This window comes from Meles meles, chromosome 1, assembly GCF_922984935.1.
Source record: "Meles meles chromosome 1, mMelMel3.1 paternal haplotype, whole genome shotgun sequence".
Classification (NCBI taxonomy): Eukaryota; Metazoa; Chordata; class Mammalia; order Carnivora; family Mustelidae; genus Meles; species Meles meles.
Genome location: NC_060066.1, coordinates 110247933 through 110270098, shown reverse-complemented (window position 1 = coordinate 110270098; position 22166 = coordinate 110247933). Strand labels below are relative to the sequence as shown.

Genomic DNA, 22166 nt, shown 5'->3' with positions numbered 1-22166 from the left:
ACTGTAAAGCAATTAGTTTGGATTGTACTTTGTGACTGCATTTTCCTTGCTGCAGAAACATTCATTGCAACAGAAAATTCATGTGTTTAAATGCAAAACAATACTTTTGAAACCACTTCCAGAACCTCTCTTTTCGTGTATCTCGATATCTGGATTCTGTCGTTGAAGTAATTTCTAGTTTACATACCTCTCCTGTCCCAGTTTGGTATTCCTTTCAGGTACACTGAGTCAGTACGTACTTACTGCTCAAACTTGGAGACATTAAATTGTCAGAATAAGATAGTAAAAAGGGCACTTGTAATCTATAGTAAACCATTTTTGCTCAGGTGTTAAGAAGTTACACAATTCCCCATAGTTGTAATTTTGCTATTTTACAGTCTGGATAAGGAAGGAAGGAAAGAGGGTTTATAGATGCTCAGGGATTTCCAGAACCTGGGCCTGCTAATCATAAAGTGTCCAGGAACTCAACATTGCTAAAACTTTTAAGTCTGAAAAATGTTTGTCACTTTCTTGTAACAGTTGTGTTTTCTCCTCTCTTGAAAATAGAAGCACTAAATATTAGAGAATGAAAAGGGCTTTCTCCATTTTTGAGATTAGATGTTTAAAAGCAGTGCTTCCTAATATTTGAGGCCATTCAACCCTGAATCAGTCTGTTTACCTCTAAAGCCAAACATTTCCACTGAACCCAGATCACGGGCACTGAGGGGGAGAGACAAGGATGGACAACCTCTGGAACTTCCAGGTGATTCACATATGTGATAACCACTGACATACTGTCTATATAGTTGCCATATTAGTTGGTAAGAACCTGTTGGCAGTGTCAGTCAACCGCCCAGACAGTTACTTCTTTTTCCAAAATTGTCCTTTCCCAGAACTCTCTATAATACTACACAGAAAATTAATTTCATATATCCCATCATTAATCCGGGGCACTAAATACAGCATAGGACTTTGCTTTTCTACCTTCATTAGTGTTCAAAAACATTTTATTTTATATTTTTTAAAAATTTTATTTATTTATTTATTTGACAGAGAGAGATCACAAGTAGATAGAGAGGCAGGCACAGAGAGAGAGAGAGAGAGGGAAGCAGGCTCCGCGCTGAGCAGAGAGACTGATGCGGGACTCGATCTCAGGACCCCGAGATCATGACCTGAGCCGAAGGCAGCGGCTTAACCCACTGAGCCACCCAGGCGCCCTCGAAGACACATTTTAAAGAGGTCAAGTGAGAACAGAAAAATAAGGTACTAAAATAAAGGTGCAAAACTAAAACTTCCTGGAAAAAAATGTTAAGTACACTGCAAGTGTTCTAGCTCATCCCCTTGCATATACTCCTTTTTTCTCATGTACCCACATAAAATCCCAAATATGATCCTCCAGCATGATTTTTTATTGACTCCCGTCTGCCCTGCTTTATTAAAAAAACAGTAGCTTATTTCCTAGTATTCTACTGAATCCATCCCTTCTTTCCAGTGGTTAGACCCCAGGAAACATCTTCCTGCTTTTGCACGTGCCTTTGCTTGAATCTACTAAGAGATTAGGCAGGAGGCTGAAGCGTGGAAATGGGAAGGAGAAAAGAAAATAGGGGGAGGTTTGAGTTTACAGGGTAGGAATATAATGAAAACATTTTAAGAGGCACACAGGATGTTGGGCAAATGCTATAATTACATGTTGGGGAGGGAGTCATCACTATTTGGTTCTGAGGATTCTCCGAGTATTGGGTAGGAAAGCAAAAACAGCTAATTCGTAAAGGTGAGGTGACTCAGTGTAACTATATTATCCATCAATAATTCCCTTTGGCATCAAAATTTACACTTACAAGTGTGAAAACAAAACAGACATCTGTTCAGGCTCCACCATGAGTATGAGTGCACACCACTTCCTGCAATAAAGGCAAGTAGGGGGATCATATTTTGCACCCTCAGATAAATAAAACATGCTGGGGATGCAGCAATAAACAGAGAAGAAAAAGTCCCTGTCCACATAAAGCTATGTGTTCATTGGTGGATGCTGAAAAGAAGTAAATGAAAGAAATGTAATACTATAATCAGGGAATGATAGGTACTATGGAGTACTACAGAATATGGAACATATTCCACAGAATATGGAACCTGTATGGACAGCAGGTCTGATCACTTAATATTTGAGCAAAGGCCTGAATAGATAGGATAGTGAGCCATAGCCTACCTTGGAGAAGAGGATTCTAAGAATTGGGAAACAAGCACAAAGGCCTTGAGGCAGGCACAAGTTTGGGGAGTTCAAGGAATAAGCAATGCTATACGGCTGAAACACAGCAAGCAAAGAGAATATCTGCAGGGAGAAGAGATCAGGGAGGTAGCTGAGGGTCAGACCACGTAGGCCATAGAGAGGCTTCATAGGCTGTCGCAAAGATTTTGGTTTTTATTCTAAGTGAGTTGGAGTGCCTTTGGAGAGTTTGATCAGAGTAATGACATTATTTGACTTGTTTTTTTAAAGCTCATCCAGGATGCTATGTTAAAAAAGACTATAGGAGAGCAAGAGTAGTAGCAGGAGAGAGATAGGTAGTATCACTAGAGATCTGAGAAGTAGTGAAGATATATTTTAATTGAAACTGATGAGCTGAATGCAGGTTATGACAGGAGAAGAATAAAGGATTAATTGCAGGTTTTTGGACAGAGCATTCAGAAAGAGCTGCTATTTACTGACATGAGTGATGAGTAGATTTAGAGGGAGAAATCCAGAAGTACTGTTTCGGGCAAAATTGTGAGACTCCTGGTAGCTATCTGAGTGGAAATATCAAGTAGGAATCAGATAGGAAAGATCAAATTCCCAAATGGGAATATGAAATAATCTGGAGTTCAGGGAAGAGAAAGGGGTTGGGGGTAGAAAGTCTGGTTCTTGCTCTTTGTAGATGATCTGCCATCTCTTTCTGAAAGCACTTAGAGTCACTAGAACATGTCAAGATGTGTTCTCTCCCTGGAAATGACTTAGCTTTGGTCTACTGAGACCAAATTTGAATAAACTCCCCTATGCAACTTCACTTTCAACCTCAGACTTTAGAAGACAGAATAACCAAATGTCTAAGCCACTGTAATTAGAGCATCCTTGGACTAGTGCAATCACGTAAGTCACTGTAATCTTTAATGAATAGAGCAAGTATGATGAACGAGAGATAACATTCAGAGTTCTATTTAGTAGATGGATGATCATTCTCAAACATACATAAGCCCTTTAATGAGATAAAAAATCGTATGTTCTTGATGAAAGTGTATCAGTTAACATAGATTTGTGTTTTTTTAAAGATTTTATTTATTTATTTGACAGAGAGAGATCACAAGTAGGCAGAGAAGCAGGCAGAGAGAGAGAGAGAGAGAGAGGGAAGCAGGCTCCCCGCCTAGCAGAGAGCCTGATGCGGGACTCGATCCCAGGACCCTGAGATCATGACCTGAGCCGAAGGCAGCGGCTTAATCCACTGAGCCACCCAGGCGCCCAACATAGATTTGTTTTATTGCAAAAATAAAATGGATGATAATGTCTGTGAAAGCTGTTTCTGTAGCACTTAAAGTCTTTAATCACAATTTTAAAAAAAATTTCTCAAGAAGGGGGAGTTCAAATGTATAGAAAAATTGAAAAAAAATAGTAGATCTTCAACCATATCTTCATCTAGATTCACTAATTATCACAATTTGCTGCATTGCTTTATCACTTGTCATGCACACTTACACATTTTCTGAATAATTTAAAAATAAGTTGCGAACATTCTGACATTTCTCCCTAAACACTTAAGCATTTCTCCCTTAAAAATAAAGATGTCCTATATCACGACATACCATTATTACATACAACAAATTTAATACTGACTTAATATTAAGTTATATACAATCCATATTCAAATTTCTTCAATTGTGAAAAAAATATCCTATATATAGCTGTTATATTAGTTTCCATGGCCTAAATGGAAATAGTCTTTGCAGTTGTAACTAATTACAGTTGATCCTTTTTTTTTTTTTTTTTTTTTTTTGGTGAAGGGTTTTGTATTTGTTAATACATCTGAAAAGAATGCATATACAAAGAATTAGGACATGAAAAAGCATTGGTTCAACAGTAATGAATCTACAAGAATTAGGATTAAGGGAAGATGGAGAAGATTACCCAAACATTTTTTTTAAAAAATTGGAAACTGCAACCAAAATAAGTGGATAAAATTCCTATTAACTCTCACAAAGAGTCTTAAGACTCCATGATTTTTTTTTTTTTTTTTTTTTTTTTTTTTTTTTTTAACTAAATTAGAGCCCTCAACTAGCTACTCTAGGGTTCCTCATATGCAAAAGAGAAATAAGGGGATTCCCCTGACTTGGTCTCATGTTGTTAAATGTTCTCCCCACCCCACCCACACCCCCAGCTTCTTCATCCTCCCAGCTTGAAAGAGGATGTGCATCATTCCAAAGATCTGTCTCCTAGCGCCATCTCTCACATTTTCTCGATTTACCACGTCTTCAGCTGTATTCTAGGAACACCGTATTGTACAATATTAAGCTGGATATCTCTGCTAAGCATGTAAGACAATGACTGATGGGAAAAAAATGTTTTTTAATCACGTACTCAATCCATTTGGTGTACTTCCAAAGGCACAATACTTTTCTTCATTTATCAGTTAGAAGAAAGAAGTTAGAAATTAACTTCAAAAGCAAATGGCAAGCAAATTTCCTTGAAAGTCACAGTCACATATATAGTGTGCATCCTAGAAGAGAGGAGGGGCAAGACACGTTCCACCCACCTTTGTGAGTTTCCTCAAATACTGGACCTATTCAAGAGTAGAGAGAAAAGGCAACTTTCAAAAAGGAGTGGGTTTTTTTGTTTTTAATAGAGATCACAAGTAGGCAGAGAGGCATGCAGAGAGAGAGAGAGAGAGAAAGGGAAGCAGGCTCCCCGCGAGCAGAGAGCTCTGTGCGGGGGCTTGATGCGCAGCTAGATCCCAGGATTCTGAGATCATGACCTGAGCTGAAGGCAGAGGCTTTAACCCACTGAGCCACCCAGGCGCCCCTGAAGGGGTATGTTTTTAAATGAGGCATTTACTATACTCCTTCCTAAGAGCATGAGGTAAAGAACAAGTTTTCTAAACTAGATCTAGGAAGTGGAATGTGGAATCAATCCGTCCTCCTCCCCTTAAGGGCTGTCCAGTGGTTAATGAATTTAAAAAACACGACTAAATAAAAACAACCCCCCAACACACACTCCCTGTACCCCACCCCACTGCCCCCACCAAAACCAGAAACAAACAAACAAACAAAATTAAATGTCCCAGATCATGGGGCGCCTGGGTGGCTCAGTGGTTTAAGCCGCTGCCTTCAGCTCAGGTCATGATCTCAGGGTCCTGGGATCGAGTCCCACATCGGGCTCTCTGCTCGGCAGGGAGCCTGCTTCCCTCTCACTCTCTCTGCCTGCCTCTCTGCCTACTTATGATCTCTCTCTGTCAAATAAATAAATAAAATCTTTAAATGTCCCAGATCATTCTCCAGAGTGGATGGAGCCTGGAAACAACTTCAATATCCCACATTAATCTGCTATAGTCATCACAAGCATGCCTTGCTTTTAAACAAATGACAAAACAATAACTAGTACTAATCACTTTTCTGACAATACACAATTACTCAAATTAGAGAGGGGTAAGGGGACCATAGTTCGGGGCTTGTCTCACATGAGTGCATGTGGGTGGGTGCAGACATTTGTCATTATTGCAAAAATGAATTTTAATCTTTAATCTTGAGTTTGATTTAAAATTGATTTTAGTATGATGCTGACGCCAGCCATAGGGAAAGAGCTCTGGAGAGACATTCACAGCAGCACACACCGGTGGCTATTCTCTGGTCCGGCAAGCTCCAAGGTAGCCCACGTTGCTTCGTCAAATACATTCTTTAGGCCTTTCTGTGCCAGTGCAAAACACTCCACACACCTGACTGCCTTCAGATCCCCGGGCCAGCTTTTCAACCGTCCCTGGAGTGATAGGCTTCTGTCTGTTCTTGGAAAGTTTCTCAGTCATAGAGGGGTCATCTCAGATATCAATTCGGGTTCCAACAAGCAAGAAAGGAGTATTTGGGCAATGGGGTGTTATCTCGGGCACCCACTTTTCCTTCACATTTTCAAATGAGGATGGTGAGACCACTGACGAACAGAGGAGAAATATACCTGTTTGTGGATAACTCAGTGGTGGTAATCTGTCACAATCCTCTTGCCCTGCAGTGTCAAGAAGTCCAAGAGTATATGCCTCCACCAATCGTAACTGACTGCATTCTTGTCAAAAACAGCTAGTACATGGACAGGTGGAAATCTGTTTGTTGTGTAGGATATCAGGAGACATGTTTTACCAATGGCACGATTGCCCACAACAACACACTTCATTGTCTGCAGTGCGGAAATCACTCTGTATCCACTTGAAGTATTTCAGATTCCATGATGACCTCAGGTTCTCCACCGGGGCACTGGCAACACCGCCTACAGTTGATCCTTGAACAACAACAGGTTTGGGGCACCGACCCTTGAGCAGTCAAAAGTCTGCATATGAATTTTGATTCCCCCCAAACGACTACTAATCTACTGTTGACTGGAAGGAAGGCCTTCTGATAACATCAGTCATTAACACATAGTTCGTGTCATATACTATTTTCTTACAATAAAGTAGGCTAAAGAAAAGAAAATGTGATTAAAATCATAAGGAAAATACATTTGGAGTTCTGGGCCGTATTTATCCAAAAAATGTGTACAGGTGGACCTGTGTAGTTCAAATGTGTTGTTCAGGGGTCAACTAACTGCATTATAAACTTTGTGGCTTAAAACACACACGTATTCTCTTACAGTTCTAGAGATCAGAAATATAAAATCAGTTTCACCAAGTGGAAACCAAGACTGTACTCTCTCCAAAGGCTCTAGGGAGAGACTCCATTTCCACACATTTTCCAGCTTCTAGGCGGGACCTTTCTCTGCTCATGGTCCCTTCTTTCCTCTTCAAAGGTGTTGTATCATCTTCAAATCTCTCTCTGCTTTCATTACCTTTTTCCGCCCTTGACCTTTCTGCTTTACTCTGATAATGGCCCTGATGATTACATTTGGGGTTCACCCAAATAATTGAGGATAATCTCCCTATTTCAAAATCGTATCAGTAAAGTCCCCTTTGCCATATAAGGTAACATTCACAGATTCTACGGACTTAGATGTACATGTAATTGGGGGCCATGTGCAGCTTACCACAGCTGTTGACTACTGTTAGGCATTGAATTTTGTCCTCTAAAAAGATATGTTGAAATCTAACTCCCCAGGGCCTTAGAATGTGGCCTTATTTGGAAGTAGGGTCTTTGCAGCAATGTACAGGCACTGACATATTGTGGGTTAGGTTCCAGACCACCACAATAAAGTAAATATTGCAATAAAGCAAATCAAATGAAATTTTGAGTTACTTAGTACATATAAAAGTTATGTTTACACTGTGTTGTATTTTATTAAGTGTGCAATAGCATTATGTAAAAAAAACCCCGATATATATACCTTAATTACAAAATATTTCATTGATAAAAATGCTAACAATCATCTGAGCTTTCAGCAAGCTGTGATCACTGATCACAGGTTTCCATAACAATAATAATGAAAAGTTTGAACTATTGTGAGGATTACCAAAATGTGATAGAGACACTGAGTGAGCAAATGGTGTTGGAAAAATGATGCCAATGGGCTCGCTCCACATAGGGTTGGTGCAAGCCTTAATTTGTAAACAATGCATTATCTGCAAAGCACAATAAAATGAGATTTGCCTGTAATCAATTTAAAATGAGGTCATTAGGGTGGGCCCAAGTTCCATGTGACTATGAACATGAAAATGTACAAACACACAGAAAGAAAACTGAGCCAGAGGTCAGAGTTATGCAGTCACATGCCAAAAAGATCGCTGGAGCTACCAGAAGCTGGGAAAAAATAGGGTTCTCCTTAAGAGCCTTCAGAGGGACTGGGCCCTGGCAACACCTTGACTTCAGATTCCTAGCCTCCAGAACTACGGCAGAATAAATCCCTGTTGCTGTTTTAAATGACTTTATTTATTTATTTGAGAGAGAGTGAGAGAGATCACAAGTAGGCAGGAAGGCAGACAGAGAGAGAGAGGGGGAAGTAGGCTCCCCACCAAGCAGAGTTCCCGATGCGGGGCTCGATTCCAAGACCCTGAGATCATGACCTGGGCCGAAGGCAAAGGCTTAACCTACTGAGCCACCCAGGCACCCCAAATTCCTGTTGTTTTAAGCCACTCAGTTTCTGGCCCTCTGTTATGGAAGCCCTGAGAAACTCATACAAATACTAAGATTTTTAATAATAGAATTACATTAAGTTTTTAAATAAAATCTCAGATTTCTTTAAATCCCAGACATTCCTTCTGGATGGTAATATTAATCTCTTCACCACCTGGTGAAGTATTGATTTTAATTTAACTTGGAAACTTGGTCCAAATGTGCAGTTGGAGCACCTCTATTTTTTTCTTATCTACCTCATTTAACCTCTTTGAGAACTTTCAGGGCAAATGGTCTATCATTGTTTATGCTGGGAAATTATGTTATTATTTCTCAAACATTTCAAGATTCAAACTAGTTTAAACGAAAGTATGTCAGATAAACAGGCTTAACGGATGTCTGACAGACTTAACTGGATGTCCAGTTTGGCTGAATTCCATGAGTAGTTGGTTCAGTTCCCCGATTCTCCCCTGAGGATGTACTTTTTCCTCTAGTGGGATCATGACCCCAGCCAAAGGCAGACACTTAGACTGAACCATCCAGGTGCCCCCCAGTATTCCATTTTGGTTTACAGCCCCAGTTGTTCAGAGGCGTTCTGGGAGACTCAGTCGGTTAAGCATCTGACTCTTAATTTCCGCTTAGGTCATGATCTCAGAGTCTGAGGGATCAATCCTGCCTCGTGCTCCTGGCTCAGCAGGGAGTCTGCTTGAGATTCTCTCCTTCTCCCCCTCTGGCTGCTCCACCCCACACACACACTCTCTCTCAAATAAACAAATCTTTAAAAGAACAAACCCACACAGCACTAATTGTTCAAACCAAAAATTTAGGGGTTTTGCTCTTAACATAATCTTATTCCTCACCAAAACCAGTCAATTTTACCTCCAAAATATAATCCTAATTCCAACATAGCTAACCATCACCATTACATCACTGTATTCCAATCCAAAGTGTCTAGACTTCCTAGGGGTTCTATCACTTAGGCACCCATTGGAATCACCCAAAGGATCTGTTAACACAGATTATCAGGGCCTGAAATTCTCACTTTTAATAGATTTTTTCTGGTAATTCTGATACTCCTGATCTGGGGACCAGATTTCGGGAATCACTGCTCTAGTCCGCAACACTACAATAGCGTCCTAATTGGTTTTTTGCTCCTACTGTGGGCAACCTAGGGTCTATGACCACTAAGCAACCAGAGTAATCTTTTTTAAGGTTATACAGATCCCTGCCTAGAACAATCCAAGAGTTCCCAAAACACTGAGAACAAACTCTCAAGCCAATCAACTTCCTTTTCACTTTCCCAACCATATTGGGCTTTCTGCTCCTCTAGCATTTCAGTCTCTTTCCTGCTTCAGAAATTACCCATTTTTCGTTCCCAATATGTGGAAATAGACTTTAAATCGGACAAACTAATCTAAGTAACAATTCTTGGGGGAAATCACTATTACCATATTTTAGAAGGTTTTGTGGAATTTGATTCGGGGTAGAGAAGGTAGAAAGAAGGCACCATCATGAAGGGTTAATTCCTCTATCAAAATCAGCTTCAATTTTCCTAATCAGAGAATTTTCCATAAATGATATAAGGAGGTGTTTGTGAATCGAGGATACCGACTCGAGGGATCTGCTGGAATCAAATATAAAAGCCATCACTTCTTAGCATACATAATTAAGTATTTAAGTACCACCACCGTTTTTGCCAACTGGTAACACTATAGGATTGCAGGTTTTATCCGGAGACTATCTTATCGTGCATGAATAAGTTTATGAAAATCAACACAGCCTTTCTCAGTCTAACCTAGTAGTGTACATGTTCAATTGCACGTAGCAAAACCAAAGCCAGTTTCAAAAACAGTCCTCTCCAACAAGCCACATCATACCTACACCCCAGTTCGTTTATCACCAACCTGAGTAGGCATAAACTATCCTATTGCTTACCAAAAAGGAAGAGACGGACTTTTGAACGGAAGAGGCATGCATTTAATGTACTGGGAAAAAATCCCAAAAAACATAGGAGTCATACAGAACACAGCAAGTGAACAGCTTCTTTCACGGAGAAGGTGGGTGGCTCTGAAAAGAGCCTTTTGGAGCGAAGCGGCCGGCGCCGCAAGCGAGCGCCGCGTCCCGGCGGGGACTCACTTGGAGCTGGTGTACTTGGTGACCGCCTTGGTGCCCTCGGACACGGCGTGCTTGGCCAGCTCGCCGGGCAGCAGCAGGCGCACGGCCGTCTGGATCTCCCGCGACGTGATGGTGGAGCGCTTGTTGTAATGCGCCAGGCGGGAGGCCTCGCCGGCGATGCGCTCGAAGATGTCGTTGACGAAGGAGTTCATGATGCCCATGGCCTTGGACGAGATGCCGGTGTCCGGGTGCACCTGCTTGAGCACCTTGTACACGTAGATGGAGTAACTCTCCTTGCGGCTGCGCTTGCGCTTCTTGCCGTCTTTCTTTTGGGCTTTGGTGACCGCTTTCTTGGAGCCCTTCTTGGGCGCGGGAGCGGACTTGGCCGGCTCGGGCATAGCGGGAAGGGCGAGCGACACCCCAGAGCCGTTCGGAGGCGCACGTAGTGCAGTAAGGCCCAGGCGGCCGGAAGCGCCTCGCTACTTAAAGAGGCCGTAGGCAAATTAAGGCTCTGCTTGGGCTGCGTGGTGATTCGCGAGTTTTCGGCGGCGCTCCTGCGCGGGGGGACGAGATTATGGAAATGAGCGGATTCTGGCCGAGCCACGCTATTGGCCGTGAGGACACAGCTGCGCTTCAGCCAATGGAAGGGCTGGGTGGACAATCCGGGCTCTGCCTATAAAAGGGTGAAGCGGGGTGGTGCACGGCGACTTTGTCGGAGGCTTAGCGGGCGGTGTTTTGCGGGAACGTGGCCGTCATGTCTGGTCGTGGCAAGCAAGGAGGCAAGGCCCGCGCCAAGGCCAAGTCGCGGTCGTCTCGCGCCGGCCTGCAGTTCCCGGTAGGCCGAGTGCACCGGCTGTTGCGCAAGGGCAACTACGCCGAGCGGGTGGGGGCCGGCGCGCCGGTGTATATGGCGGCGGTGCTGGAGTACCTGACGGCGGAGATCCTGGAGCTGGCGGGGAACGCGGCCCGAGACAACAAGAAGACGCGCATCATCCCCCGCCACCTCCAGCTGGCCATCCGCAACGACGAGGAGCTCAACAAGCTGTTGGGCAAAGTCACCATCGCCCAGGGCGGCGTCCTGCCCAACATCCAGGCCGTGTTGCTCCCCAAGAAGACGGAGAGCCACCACAAGGCAAAGGGCAAGTGAGGCCGGCGTCCTGAAGTCCAGCCAGCCCTGGTGTGGAAGGGGACACCTGTGAAATCAAAGGCTCTTTTAAGAGCCACCCACTCTGTCAAATAAAAGAGTTGTTACAGTAGCCAGCTTGCTCCGTTCTGCCTTTGCGGGTAGTGGGCCGATCCCCTCGGAGACACCGAGGCGAGGCGAGGCGAGGCGAAGGGGAGGGCCTGCCCTTCCCCCCGTTACTCGTCTCCAACCCTGAGCTCTCGACCATCTTTATTTTGTTGGGCGGCTCGTAGGCCTTAGGACTGGACGCAGGGAGAAGGGTCAGACCTCTTGGGGTGCAGCCACGCTCGGTTCGGTCAGGAGTACCGTTAGGCGGTCCCTGACTCTCTTTAAGTGGGGGCCGAGGGCGCCGCTGGCCCGCTTCCGGAGGCCTTTGCCCAACGCACACGTGCACCCCCTGCCGGCCGGCAAGGGGGCGGGCAGCTTGCGGGAGTGCGGCGGACCTGGTCCTGGGCTTTACTGAGCCGGCTGTAGGTCAAGTAACAGTGAGGGACGGCCTTGGCAGCGGCGGTGCGGGCCCCCACTTAGCTTCCTGGAGGCGGCATCTCGCGCTCGGAAGGCGGTGGGGTTGAGGGGATGAGGTGAGACCACTTTCCGACCTGAAAAGCCCCGACGGGCGGGGAAAAAAAAGGCCCGTCAGATGGGAAGAGGGGGCTCTGCAAAGGTAACAAGGCGTTTTGGGGGACGGAGCCAACGCAAGATTGAGGTCGAGTTGGGGAGACTGCGGGCGGGCGGGCGGGCGGGGGGAGGGAGGGAGGAGGAGCCGTGTGTTCTAGGGGGTTGAAGGGCTGGGGAGGAACAACGTTTCGACCCGGTTGCGAGCTAACACACCCCTCCCCCGCCCGCCCAAAAGAAAAGAAAAAAAGGTGCGGAAAGCTGTTGGCAAACTGGAGAGTAAGCGAGGCGGGCGGGCGGGGTAGGGAGGATTCTGCCCAAGCCAATGGGTGACGCTGGGACGGGTGACGTCACGGCCAATGGACGGGCAGCGCGGGACTTTCAAGTCTTGTCCCGCCCAATCGGAGACAGACGGTGCCTATAAAAAGTGGGGCGGCGGGCGGAGGCGGCGTTAGCGTGGCTGCGGCAGCGCGGGTGAGGTGGTGGTTTGGTCGGCATGGCTCGCACGAAGCAGACCGCCCGCAAGTCGACCGGTGGCAAGGCCCCGCGCAAGCAGCTGGCCACCAAGGCGGCCCGCAAGAGCGCGCCGGCCACGGGCGGCGTGAAGAAGCCGCACCGCTACCGGCCGGGCACCGTGGCCCTGCGGGAGATCCGGCGCTACCAGAAGTCCACCGAGCTGCTGATCCGCAAGCTGCCGTTCCAGCGGCTGGTGCGCGAGATCGCGCAGGACTTCAAGACGGACCTGCGCTTCCAGAGCTCGGCCGTCATGGCGCTGCAGGAGGCGAGCGAGGCCTACCTGGTGGGGCTGTTCGAGGACACGAACCTGTGCGCCATCCACGCCAAGCGCGTCACCATCATGCCCAAGGACATCCAGCTGGCGCGCCGCATCCGCGGGGAGCGGGCTTGAGTGAGCGCTCGGCTCGAGGTTCCATCCCATCCAAAGGCTCTTTTCAGAGCCACCCACGATAGCACTCGGAAGAAGCTGTGCCACTTAAGTCATCCATCCTCTTCTTCCCGGCGGACGCTTCCCTACAGCGGGAGGGTGGGACAGCGGAGTGCTCCGGATAGGTGAAGTAAAGGCCACGCGCCGGATCCAGGTTCCCTGTTGGCTGGCTTTCCTCTCCGGGCGGCCAGCGCCCTCAGTTTTGCTTCTCCGAGACGGCGGTCCACGTTCGCTTTACTGGTGGGCGTGGTGTCTTTTTTTAGCCGCTCCACCGTGACCCAGGTTGTAAGCTGTCTGGGCAAGAGAAAAAGGGATTTCAGGGTCAAGAGGGGCCCGAGACAACGGATTCTCTATGCCACGCTGGAGACTTGCAGTCCAGGACGCACCCCGGCTGACTTTTTTTTTTCTTTTTTTTTTCTAATTAAAGATTATTTGTTTGACAGGTCACAAGTAGGCAGAGAGACGAGGAAGCTGGCTCCCCGCCGAGCAGAGAGACCGATATGGGGCTCGATCCCAGGACCCTGAGCCGAAGACAGAGTCTTTAACCCACTGAGTCACCCAGGCGCCCCCCAGCTGGCTTTTTTAAGCCACGGGGAGTGGTGCGGCGTCGCTGTGCGCGGGCGACCTCCACATCCCAGTCGGAAGTGGCCCCAAAAGGCGCGGCGCTCCGGCTGGGGAGGGAAATCGCCACCTTCGTATGGCCCGACCTCTTCCGCGTCAAGTTCTGGATTCCTGAGCTTTACCTGCGGGTTGGGTGTCAGTAATGCCCAGGCTTCTCCCACCAACCGGATTTTGCTCGTCCAAAGTCCCTTGTGGGCCTGAGCGACTTTGCCAGAGGTTCTTAAGTCCTTGACGTTCTCATTTTCCCCAGTCTTGTCCCCACCCCGTCCCCCTTTTTAATGTCAGTGGGCCTCAAGGCGGGTAGTATTGGCAGCTCCAAGCAGAAATGGACCAGAGGACAGAGGGTCTGGCTTCTGCAGCCCGGCATTCAGTTCTGACAGTCCTGTGGGTTTCATCAAAAAGAGCGGCAGCCGCTGGAAAGGTTCAAAGGCCGCCTTAACCAAGGCCCCTCCCCGCGATCTTTGCTGGTCGGTACCGTTACCTGCTCTCGTCCGCAGCCGGAGACTCCTGTTCCTCCAGAACAGCCCCAGATGCAGGCATAAAGCTTTGTGCATGTAGTGGAGGAGTTGTCCAGCGCGGGGCGCTCATAGTTCAAGCTCTTGGGCGGCTGGAACTAATGGGAGGCACACAACCCGCTCTGCTCCTCCCCTTCTTGGTTATATTTGGCGTCCTAGAATCTGTGAGGGCAGAGACGAGTTTATCTCCGACCGGCGATTCGTACAACAGATAAGGTGGAAGATTTAAGGCCTCTTGGTGTCTTAGAAACGAGTCGGCTGGGGCCTTGGAAAGCCGGCACTGCACATGACTCAGCAGCAAGTGTGTGGGTGACCCCTCTTCTTTGAACACCACTTATTTGCATCTGGAAAAGGCCAGAGTTTGTGTTTTTGTTCACAGGTAAAACCATTACAGATATTGGTGGAAATTCACTGAAGGGAACAGAAACTGAGGAGGAAAGACTTGAAATTTTTTTTTGCCTTTTTGCAAGGCGTTGGGGGGAGGGGGAAGAGGAGAGAGCAGTATGGATTGTAGCTACAATTTTCATCCCCAGACTCAGAGATTTTCATAGTCCCTGTTATGAGTTGAATTGTGTCTCCTGCCCTCTTCCCCACATTCTTATGTTGAAGCTTTAACTCCTAGTACCTCAGAATGTGACTGTACTTAAGGCCATCTAGGACTTTTGAAGAGGCATTTAAGTTAAAATATCATTAAGGAGGCACCTGGGTGGCTCAGTTTATTCAGCATCTGCCTTCAGCTCAGATCATGATCCCGGGTCCTGGGATCAGTCCCACACTGGGCTCCCTGCTGAGTGGACAGCCAGCTTCTCCCTCTCCTGCTCCCTTTGCTTGTGCTTCTCTCTCAAGTGAAAAGAAAGAAATAAAGGAAGGGGAGGAAGGAGGAAGGGAGGGAAGAAAGGGAGGGGGGAGGGAGGAAGAAAGGAAGGAAAGGAATGTATGTCACTAGGATGTGCCCTAATCCAATGCAAGTAGTGTCTTTTTTTATAAGAAGAGGAGATCGAGGGTAACTGGGTGTCTCGGTTAGGCGTCAGACTCCTGGTTTTGACTCAGGTCATGATCTCAGGGCTATGAGGCAGTGCTGCACTCAGCCGAGAGTCTGCTTGAGATGCTTTTCCTCTCCCTCTTTCCCTCCCCTGCTCTCACATGAACTTGCGTGGGTGCTCTCTCTAAAATTAAATCCTTAAGAAAACAACAAAAGAAGAGGAGATTGGGACACAGTCAACACGGAGAGACAACCATAAGGGAACAGAGGGAGAATCTGGTAGCCATCTGCAAGCTCAGGAGAAGCCTCAGAAGAAACCAAATCCTATGTCAAAGAGATCTTGGACTTCCAGCCTCTAGAACTGTGACTAAATAAATTTCTGTTGCTTGAGCCACCCAGTCTGTGATATTTTGTTAGGGCAGCCCTAGGAGATCAATACAGGCTCTAGGGTCTGTGCCCAGGGCCTCAGTCCCTGCTCAGACCAACGGTACGTGATGGCATCCTCTGTGACTTAGTTATAAGCAGAAGCAGCAGTGACTTAGAGCTGTGCAGAGATGACAGCTTTGCACCCAGCATCTCATCCACTGGAATTTGTTTTTGAAGTTGCAGCCTGAAGTTCTCAGAAGAAGAATTACTTCCAAAGTGTCAGAGCCGTTAGTGTCTGAGCAGATGCCTGAGCGTGTGACTTTCCACGTTGGAACCCTTCCTTTCCAGGATTACATGCCTTGAACTGATAGTAATCAGATTTGAAAGCAAGATACCAACAATCTGAAATGCCAAAGATACCCAAGACCTGCCCATGGCCCTGAGATTGGAGGACAGCCCATGTGTGTCTGTCATGGCTAAGATAGGGGCTCCTAGCTTAATGAGAATGGCTAGGATGTGCCTTCACCCATCTCCTGTTTCTACCCACTTCTCTTCCTCTCACCACAACAGTGGAGTGCTCACTCACCAAACTCAAAGATTGCAGGATGTGGAAGGAGAACAGTGAATGAAAGCAGAAGATGAGGAGCACTGGGGAATTAGGGCCTGGTCCCTCACTGCTATGGGACAGTGGAGGCCCTCCCTGGCTGGTGTTAACTGGTTTCCTGTCAAAGATGAGACATAACGGCAGGTGTGGGTCTTGACAATGGAAGGGTTCTGTCCTCAGCCTGACTGAGCCCCCTACCCTCACATAGGGCTAGCAAACCAAAAGCAGTATGCAAACTCATTTTCTGAGGAAGTGGGACCTATTAACTCAATATTTCTCGCCCAGCAGAGGGTCAGGTCTTGTCAGGACACTGCTGTCTTACCTATCAGCTGCCATCTTGGAAATCTGCCCCCACAGGGCTAGGGCCACAGAATCTGATTCTCACTGTAAGCATGTTTGGGGAGGACTACAAGGAACTCTCCAGTGCCTTCAACGGCTTCCAAAACTGCCACAGGCATTTTAGTGACAACTTTGACACCTGTTTGGTAGTAGGACAGAGCTGACATTCCTACCACTATTCTGTGAAATCCAAACTTCCTAGGAAATGTTTGGAATGTCTTTGTTGGTTTGAGAAACTAGGGGTGAAGTAGTACCAAAATTTTTTTATGTCAGTATCAAAATCTTATTGTTTTAGGTACATAATTACAAACTAGTCATATAAAGAAAAAGGAAAAAGGTGTCTATGGCTATACCATCCTGAACGCACCCGATCTCGTCTGATCTCAGAAGCTAAGCAGGGTTGGGCCTGGTTAGTACTTGGATGGGAAAAAAAGGCAAAAGGCAATTCATGTTCTCTTCAAAAGTCTCATCACAAAATTTGAAGGAAAATGAAAAAGTCTCATCATGTTCAACCTGGTTCCTGGAAAAAATCTGCCATGGAACTAGTATTGGGTTTTTTGTTTTTGTTTTTAAAATTCGTTTATTTCTTAGAGAGAAAGAAGGCGTGTGCTCACATGGGACAGAGAGGCAGAGGGAGAAACTCTAGCAGACTCCATGCTGAGCGCAGAGCCCAACACAGGGCTCAGTCTCACAACCCTGAGATCATGACCTGAGCTGAAACAAAGAGTCTGGTGCTTAACCAACTGCATCACCCAGGTGCCCCAGAACTGGTATTGTTAATTGGACTTTGGGTCCTTTAATCAGAGCTAATGGTGGCCTCGGCTATGGCAGTGACCAGAAGACATAGATGAATTGATGGATTGGAGGGAATTGTAGAAGGATAAATCTGGTAAGATTTGGTGATGTTAAAAAAAAAAAGATTTGGTGATGTAGGCATTTGGAGAATAGGAGAGAAGAAAGAGCTTCTCCCTGACCTGAGGAACTAGGAGATGATGGAAAAATTCACTAAGGTGAAGAATTCAGGGAGAACAAACTTTGGTTCTTTTGGAACCAAGAAGATGCTTAAAGGCCTTTCTGACACTCGGTTGAGAATTCCATTAACTGTCCACACATTCACCGGGAGTTAAGAATATTAATCTATTCAGTGAAGGGGCTCAGCTGGAGATATTCTGGGGGAAGCTCCTAGCAGAAGGAAGGATAAGGGAACAAGGGCTAAAAGAAGGCAGGGGATTTGATGAGATCTAGTCATGGGTCTGGGAGAAGAGAGGAGGACTGAAGCAGCCAGAGCAGTGATGGGGCTAGGAAAGGAAGGGAATGCCAAGAGACAGAAGGATAGCTGGAGACCGATGAGGGCTACCTGGACAGCATTTGTCCCAGGGAGGCAAAGGTGAGAGCAATGGAGCCATATTGTGCATGCCATGCAGAAATGATGACAACCACTTGTGTTCATCAAGTTTGGTCACTTCCGACTAAGCCTGTTATTTCATCTTTCTTTTAATCACCATGACAACCCTGCAAGGCAGGTAGGTGTTTTATCATTTTACAGAGTAGGAAGCTTAAAGTGTTTGGCCTACGCTTCCGCAGCTAGTGAGTGCCATGGCCAGGGATTCTTACCAAGGTTCTAGGACTCCAAAGTTCACATTCCAAAGCAGAAAAGACCAAGTGAAGAGCACATACAGGAAGCTGGAGGGGGGGCAGGAACAGGAAGTTCATGATGTACAGGATTGAGGGACTTGCTGATTCAATGGACTCATTACCCATAGGCCACCTGTCTCTACCACTATCAAGGGAGAAAAAATTTCCACCCTGTGCCAGAGTTGAGCTTCACACTCTTTCCATCTCCTCCACCCTATTAGCCTCATCATGAAATGCAGGCCCATGTGTCATGATCAGTACAGAGAAGCAGAGGCTAAGGGCAAGGCCACAGACTTGAGTTTGAGTCCTGGCTCTGCCTCTTACTACCTAGGACACTGTGGCAAGATGCTTCATCTCACCAGGCCTCAGTTCCTCATCTGTAAAATGGGGACACTGGTACCTGTCTGCTGGTGGTATCTGGAGACATTTAAGGAAACAGTTCCCATAAAGTGACCGCCACAAGTCTGATCCAAAATAAACAACAGAAAAAAATTAATAAGATTATTAGCTATTCAGAAAAGCCGAAACAATATTATAAAGGTAAATACCGTTACAGCTCCTAAATTGCAAACCTTCCCTGGCTTTTCATTGGATGTTCATCAGCCATTCCCCTAACCCCACTCATCTGTTCTCATCCAACCCAATGTCTGCAATTTGCAATTCCTCTCATGACTCGGCATAACCCTTTCTTCTGTCCAGATATGTTCCTCTCCTTGGCGGACCTACTGTTTAGTCTGTACAATTCAGTCCTGTGAAGCTTTCCTTATGTGCCCCCCCTACCCCAACCCCTACTCCTCCTTCTCAGACCAACAGCACTTTCCCCAGGTTCTAACAAGTATATACTCTCCTCTGGTTTTAGCAGTTCCTCCAGGATTCATTTATCCTTCTAGTTCCCCATCAGACTCTGAGTTCGGTCAGGATGGGCGTGTTGTCCTATTCATATCTGTAAGGCAGCATCCTGACTGCCTCAGTGGTCAGGAAATGCCTGATAAGGGACCTGAAGACCTCAGACTCTGAATCCTTACTCTGAAGGACACAGCACCCAGTATCTACCCACCTCCACACCACCTTTCAGGGAATTCTCGGGAATTTGCCGGTCAGAATCAGGTCTAGCCTGCACCCTGGAAGGAACTTCCTGCGGGTCAGTCTCAGAAGAGGGTAGAAGATAGCTGTCCTGGGCTGTGACACTTGTCCACAAATGGCTGAAGTCCACCATTAGCCAACATCTGGTGACCTTAGCTGAAGGCAGAGTTCACCACTGCCAGTGCCCTCAGTGGGTGATCAGTGCTTCAGGGGAGATGCTTTAGGGAGGGGTACAAATTTGGGGGTAGACTGAATAGCCCCCCACCAAGACGTCCACATCCTGATCCCAGCGACCTGAGAATCTGTGACCTTAACTGGCAAAAGGGACTTCGCAAGTGTGATTAAATTCAGGACCTAGAGATGGGGAGACTAACGTGGCTGATCCGGGTAGGCCCTAAGTATCATCATAACAGACCATATTAGAAAGAGGCAAGAGGCCTCATGGGGGGAAGACGATGCAATGACAGAAGCAGAGATTGGATGCTGAGGCCAGGAGCCAAGAAATGCTCAGTGGCCTCTAGAAGCTGGAAGAGACAGGAACGGATTCTCCTTCTGGAGCCTTCAGAAGGAATCAGTCCTTCTGGCACAGAATGTAGCACCTTAAGACTCATTTGGGGCTCCTGACCTTGAGAACTGTAAGAGAATAAATTTGTGCTGTTTTAAGCCTCTAAATTTAGGGTAATCTGTTAAAGCAGGATTAGGAAACATCCCATCATTTCATTCATGAAAGACACCAGGTTCTTGTAATTTGTTGGGGGGTGGGGGAGTGTTAAGAGTGATGAGGAGCAGAGCAGGAAGTGTACTTGGAGGAACAAGACGGCAGAGGAGAAAAAAGGGGTCTGGAATGGGAGACAGTGCCCCGCAGTGAGCAGACTGGCTCCTTCATGGGCCTACCCAGCCGCCCCGACCTGCTCAGCCCTGAGTTCCTCAGGGCATCTCCATCTCCACCAGTGGCACTGAGCACCCCTAGATGGTGGTCGACCTCCCCCAGCCCTGGACCTCTGTGGGCTCCTTGACGCCATGTCCGGGCAGGAAGAATCCTGACAGGCTTCACAGGGGACTGGCAGCAGCAGCAAGCTCTTCCCATTCTGGGGACAGCTCACACCCCAACTGCTGCTAGAAGCCAGTGAGGGCATCCGAGGGTTCCTGAACAGATCACCACAAACTTGGTACCCGAAAACAACCGAAATTCTCTTAGTGGAAAGTAAATGCCTTTTAAGGAGAGATGAACAGTCCCTTAGAAGAATTCACGGGAGGTATGATAGTTTCTGATGAAGTTTGCCTGGCTGTGGGGTCCAGTTCTCCTGTGATAAGGGGCAGTCTTCTCTGTTTGATGAAATTCCCAGGGAAGGGATTTGTGACAACTGAGTTCCTTCTCTGCCTTTTGGCAGGCATGGTTAGAGAAAGTCTGTCCTTGCATTTGCTGTTTTTCAAGTGCCTACAGCTCAAAATAGTCAATATGCCAAAGTAGCACCTTTGGGGGGAATATGTTCTGTGATGCTTCAGTACAGTAGAACAGACCTCTCTTGACCTCAACTCACAGTATGAAATACATTTTCCATTGCCTATATTCTTTTTTTTTTTTTTAAGATTTTATTTATTTATTTGACAGACAGAGATCACAAGCAGGCAGAGAGGCAGGCACAGGAGGAGGGGGAAGCAGGCCCCCTGCTGAGCAGAGAGCCCTATGCGGGGCTCTATCCCAGGACCCTGAGATCATGACCTGAGCCCAAGGCAGAGGCTTAATTCACTGAGCCACCCAGGCGCCATTGCCTATATTCTTTTTTTTTTTTTTTAAGATTTTATTTATTTATTTGACAGACAGAGATCACAAGTAGGCAGAGAGAGAGGAGGAAGCAGGCTCCCTGCTGAGCAGAGAGCCCGATGGGCTCGATCCCAGGACTCTGGGATCATGACCTGAGCTGAAGGCAGAGGCTTTAACCCACTGAGCCACCCAGGCTCCCCTATATTCTTAATATAAATTGCAATGCGTTTCACAAAATGATACTTCCTGTTTGCGATATACTCTGTTTTATGCTTCTTAAAAAAGGGAAAAGGAAAAAGGTGATCTCTATCAAGTAAATCGATTTCATAACCCACTAATGGGTATACTTAGGAAAACACTGTCCAGAGGAAACTTCGAAGAATAAAGTCAAAATCATCCTACTTATTGTTAAAGTCTTAATATTTCTCCGAACAGGCCCCCTGAACCTCTCTGTGCTTGCATACAACCCGTGCCTGACTCTGTAGGGAGGTGATACCCACCTCAGCAGCTACAGCGGAAGCCATATTGCAGCAGGTGACAACGGGAGATGCAGGTTGAGCTCTGTGGGAGCTGAGAGGGAAAGGGTCATTCCAGCTGAGCAAATAAGGATGGCGATAGTTTGAGCTGGGTTCTAAAGAATATTTAAGATTTGAGACATGCTCAGACTGGGGGCAAGGGGAAGGTGGTGTACTCCAGGCAGAAGAGACAGGAAAAACAAAGACAGAAGAACTGCTGTGGGGCCACATGTAGCTTGGGCAAAGGGCAGTGATGAGAAGGGAGCTTTTAGGGGCACCTGCCTGGCTCAGTCAGTGGAACATGAGACAAAATCTTCTCTTTCTTACTTTTTTTTTTTTTTAAGATTTAGTATTTATTAGAGAGAGAGAGACAGACAGAAAAAGAAAGCAGGGGGAGGGGCAGAGGGAGAGAGGGAATCCTGAAGCAGAGCCCCAGGTGGGGCTTGATACCAGAATCCTGAGATCACGACCTGAACCGAAATCAAGAGTTGGCTGCTTCACTGACTGAGCCACCTAGGCAACCCCCCGCGAACATGTGACTCTTGATTTTGGGGTTGTGAGTTTGAGTCCCATGTTGGGTACAGATTTACTTAAAAAAAAAAATCTTGGGGAAAAAAAAGTGAGATTTTAGTACTGGGGACTCA

The 22166-nt window shown here is 46.7% G+C and overlaps 3 protein-coding genes and 1 pseudogene across 3 annotated transcripts; 2 read left to right on the top strand and 2 right to left on the bottom strand.

Moving 5' to 3' along the window:
• Window positions 1-5486: 5486 nt before the first annotated feature.
• On the bottom strand, window positions 5487-6962 carry LOC123950047 (annotated as a pseudogene).
• A 3252-nt stretch (window positions 6963-10214) lies between these two features.
• On the bottom strand, window positions 10215-10871 carry LOC123946776 (histone H2B type 2-E). The gene has a single exon (XM_046012516.1). It carries the CDS (start codon window positions 10752-10754, stop codon window positions 10374-10376), a length of 381 nt encoding a protein of 126 aa, XP_045868472.1. The 5' UTR covers window positions 10755-10871; the 3' UTR covers window positions 10215-10373.
• A 178-nt stretch (window positions 10872-11049) lies between these two features.
• LOC123946768 (histone H2A type 2-A) lies at window positions 11050-11612 on the top strand. Its single transcript, XM_046012508.1, has one exon. The coding sequence runs from the start codon at window positions 11111-11113 to the stop codon at window positions 11501-11503; it is 393 nt and encodes a 130-aa protein (XP_045868464.1). The 5' UTR covers window positions 11050-11110; the 3' UTR covers window positions 11504-11612.
• Window positions 11613-11697: 85 nt separating this feature from the next.
• On the top strand, window positions 11698-13478 carry LOC123946759 (histone H3). Its single transcript, XM_046012482.1, has one exon. It carries the CDS (start codon window positions 12651-12653, stop codon window positions 13059-13061), a length of 411 nt encoding a protein of 136 aa, XP_045868438.1. The 5' UTR covers window positions 11698-12650; the 3' UTR covers window positions 13062-13478.
• Window positions 13479-22166: the final 8688 nt, after the last annotated feature.

Coding starts and splice junctions, on each gene's coding strand:
- LOC123946776 (XM_046012516.1), bottom strand. CDS start 10,754: ATGCCCGAGCCGGCCAAGTCCGCTCCCGCGCCCAAGAAGGGCTCCAAG.
- LOC123946768 (XM_046012508.1), top strand. CDS start 11,111: ATGTCTGGTCGTGGCAAGCAAGGAGGCAAGGCCCGCGCCAAGGCCAAG.
- LOC123946759 (XM_046012482.1), top strand. CDS start 12,651: ATGGCTCGCACGAAGCAGACCGCCCGCAAGTCGACCGGTGGCAAGGCC.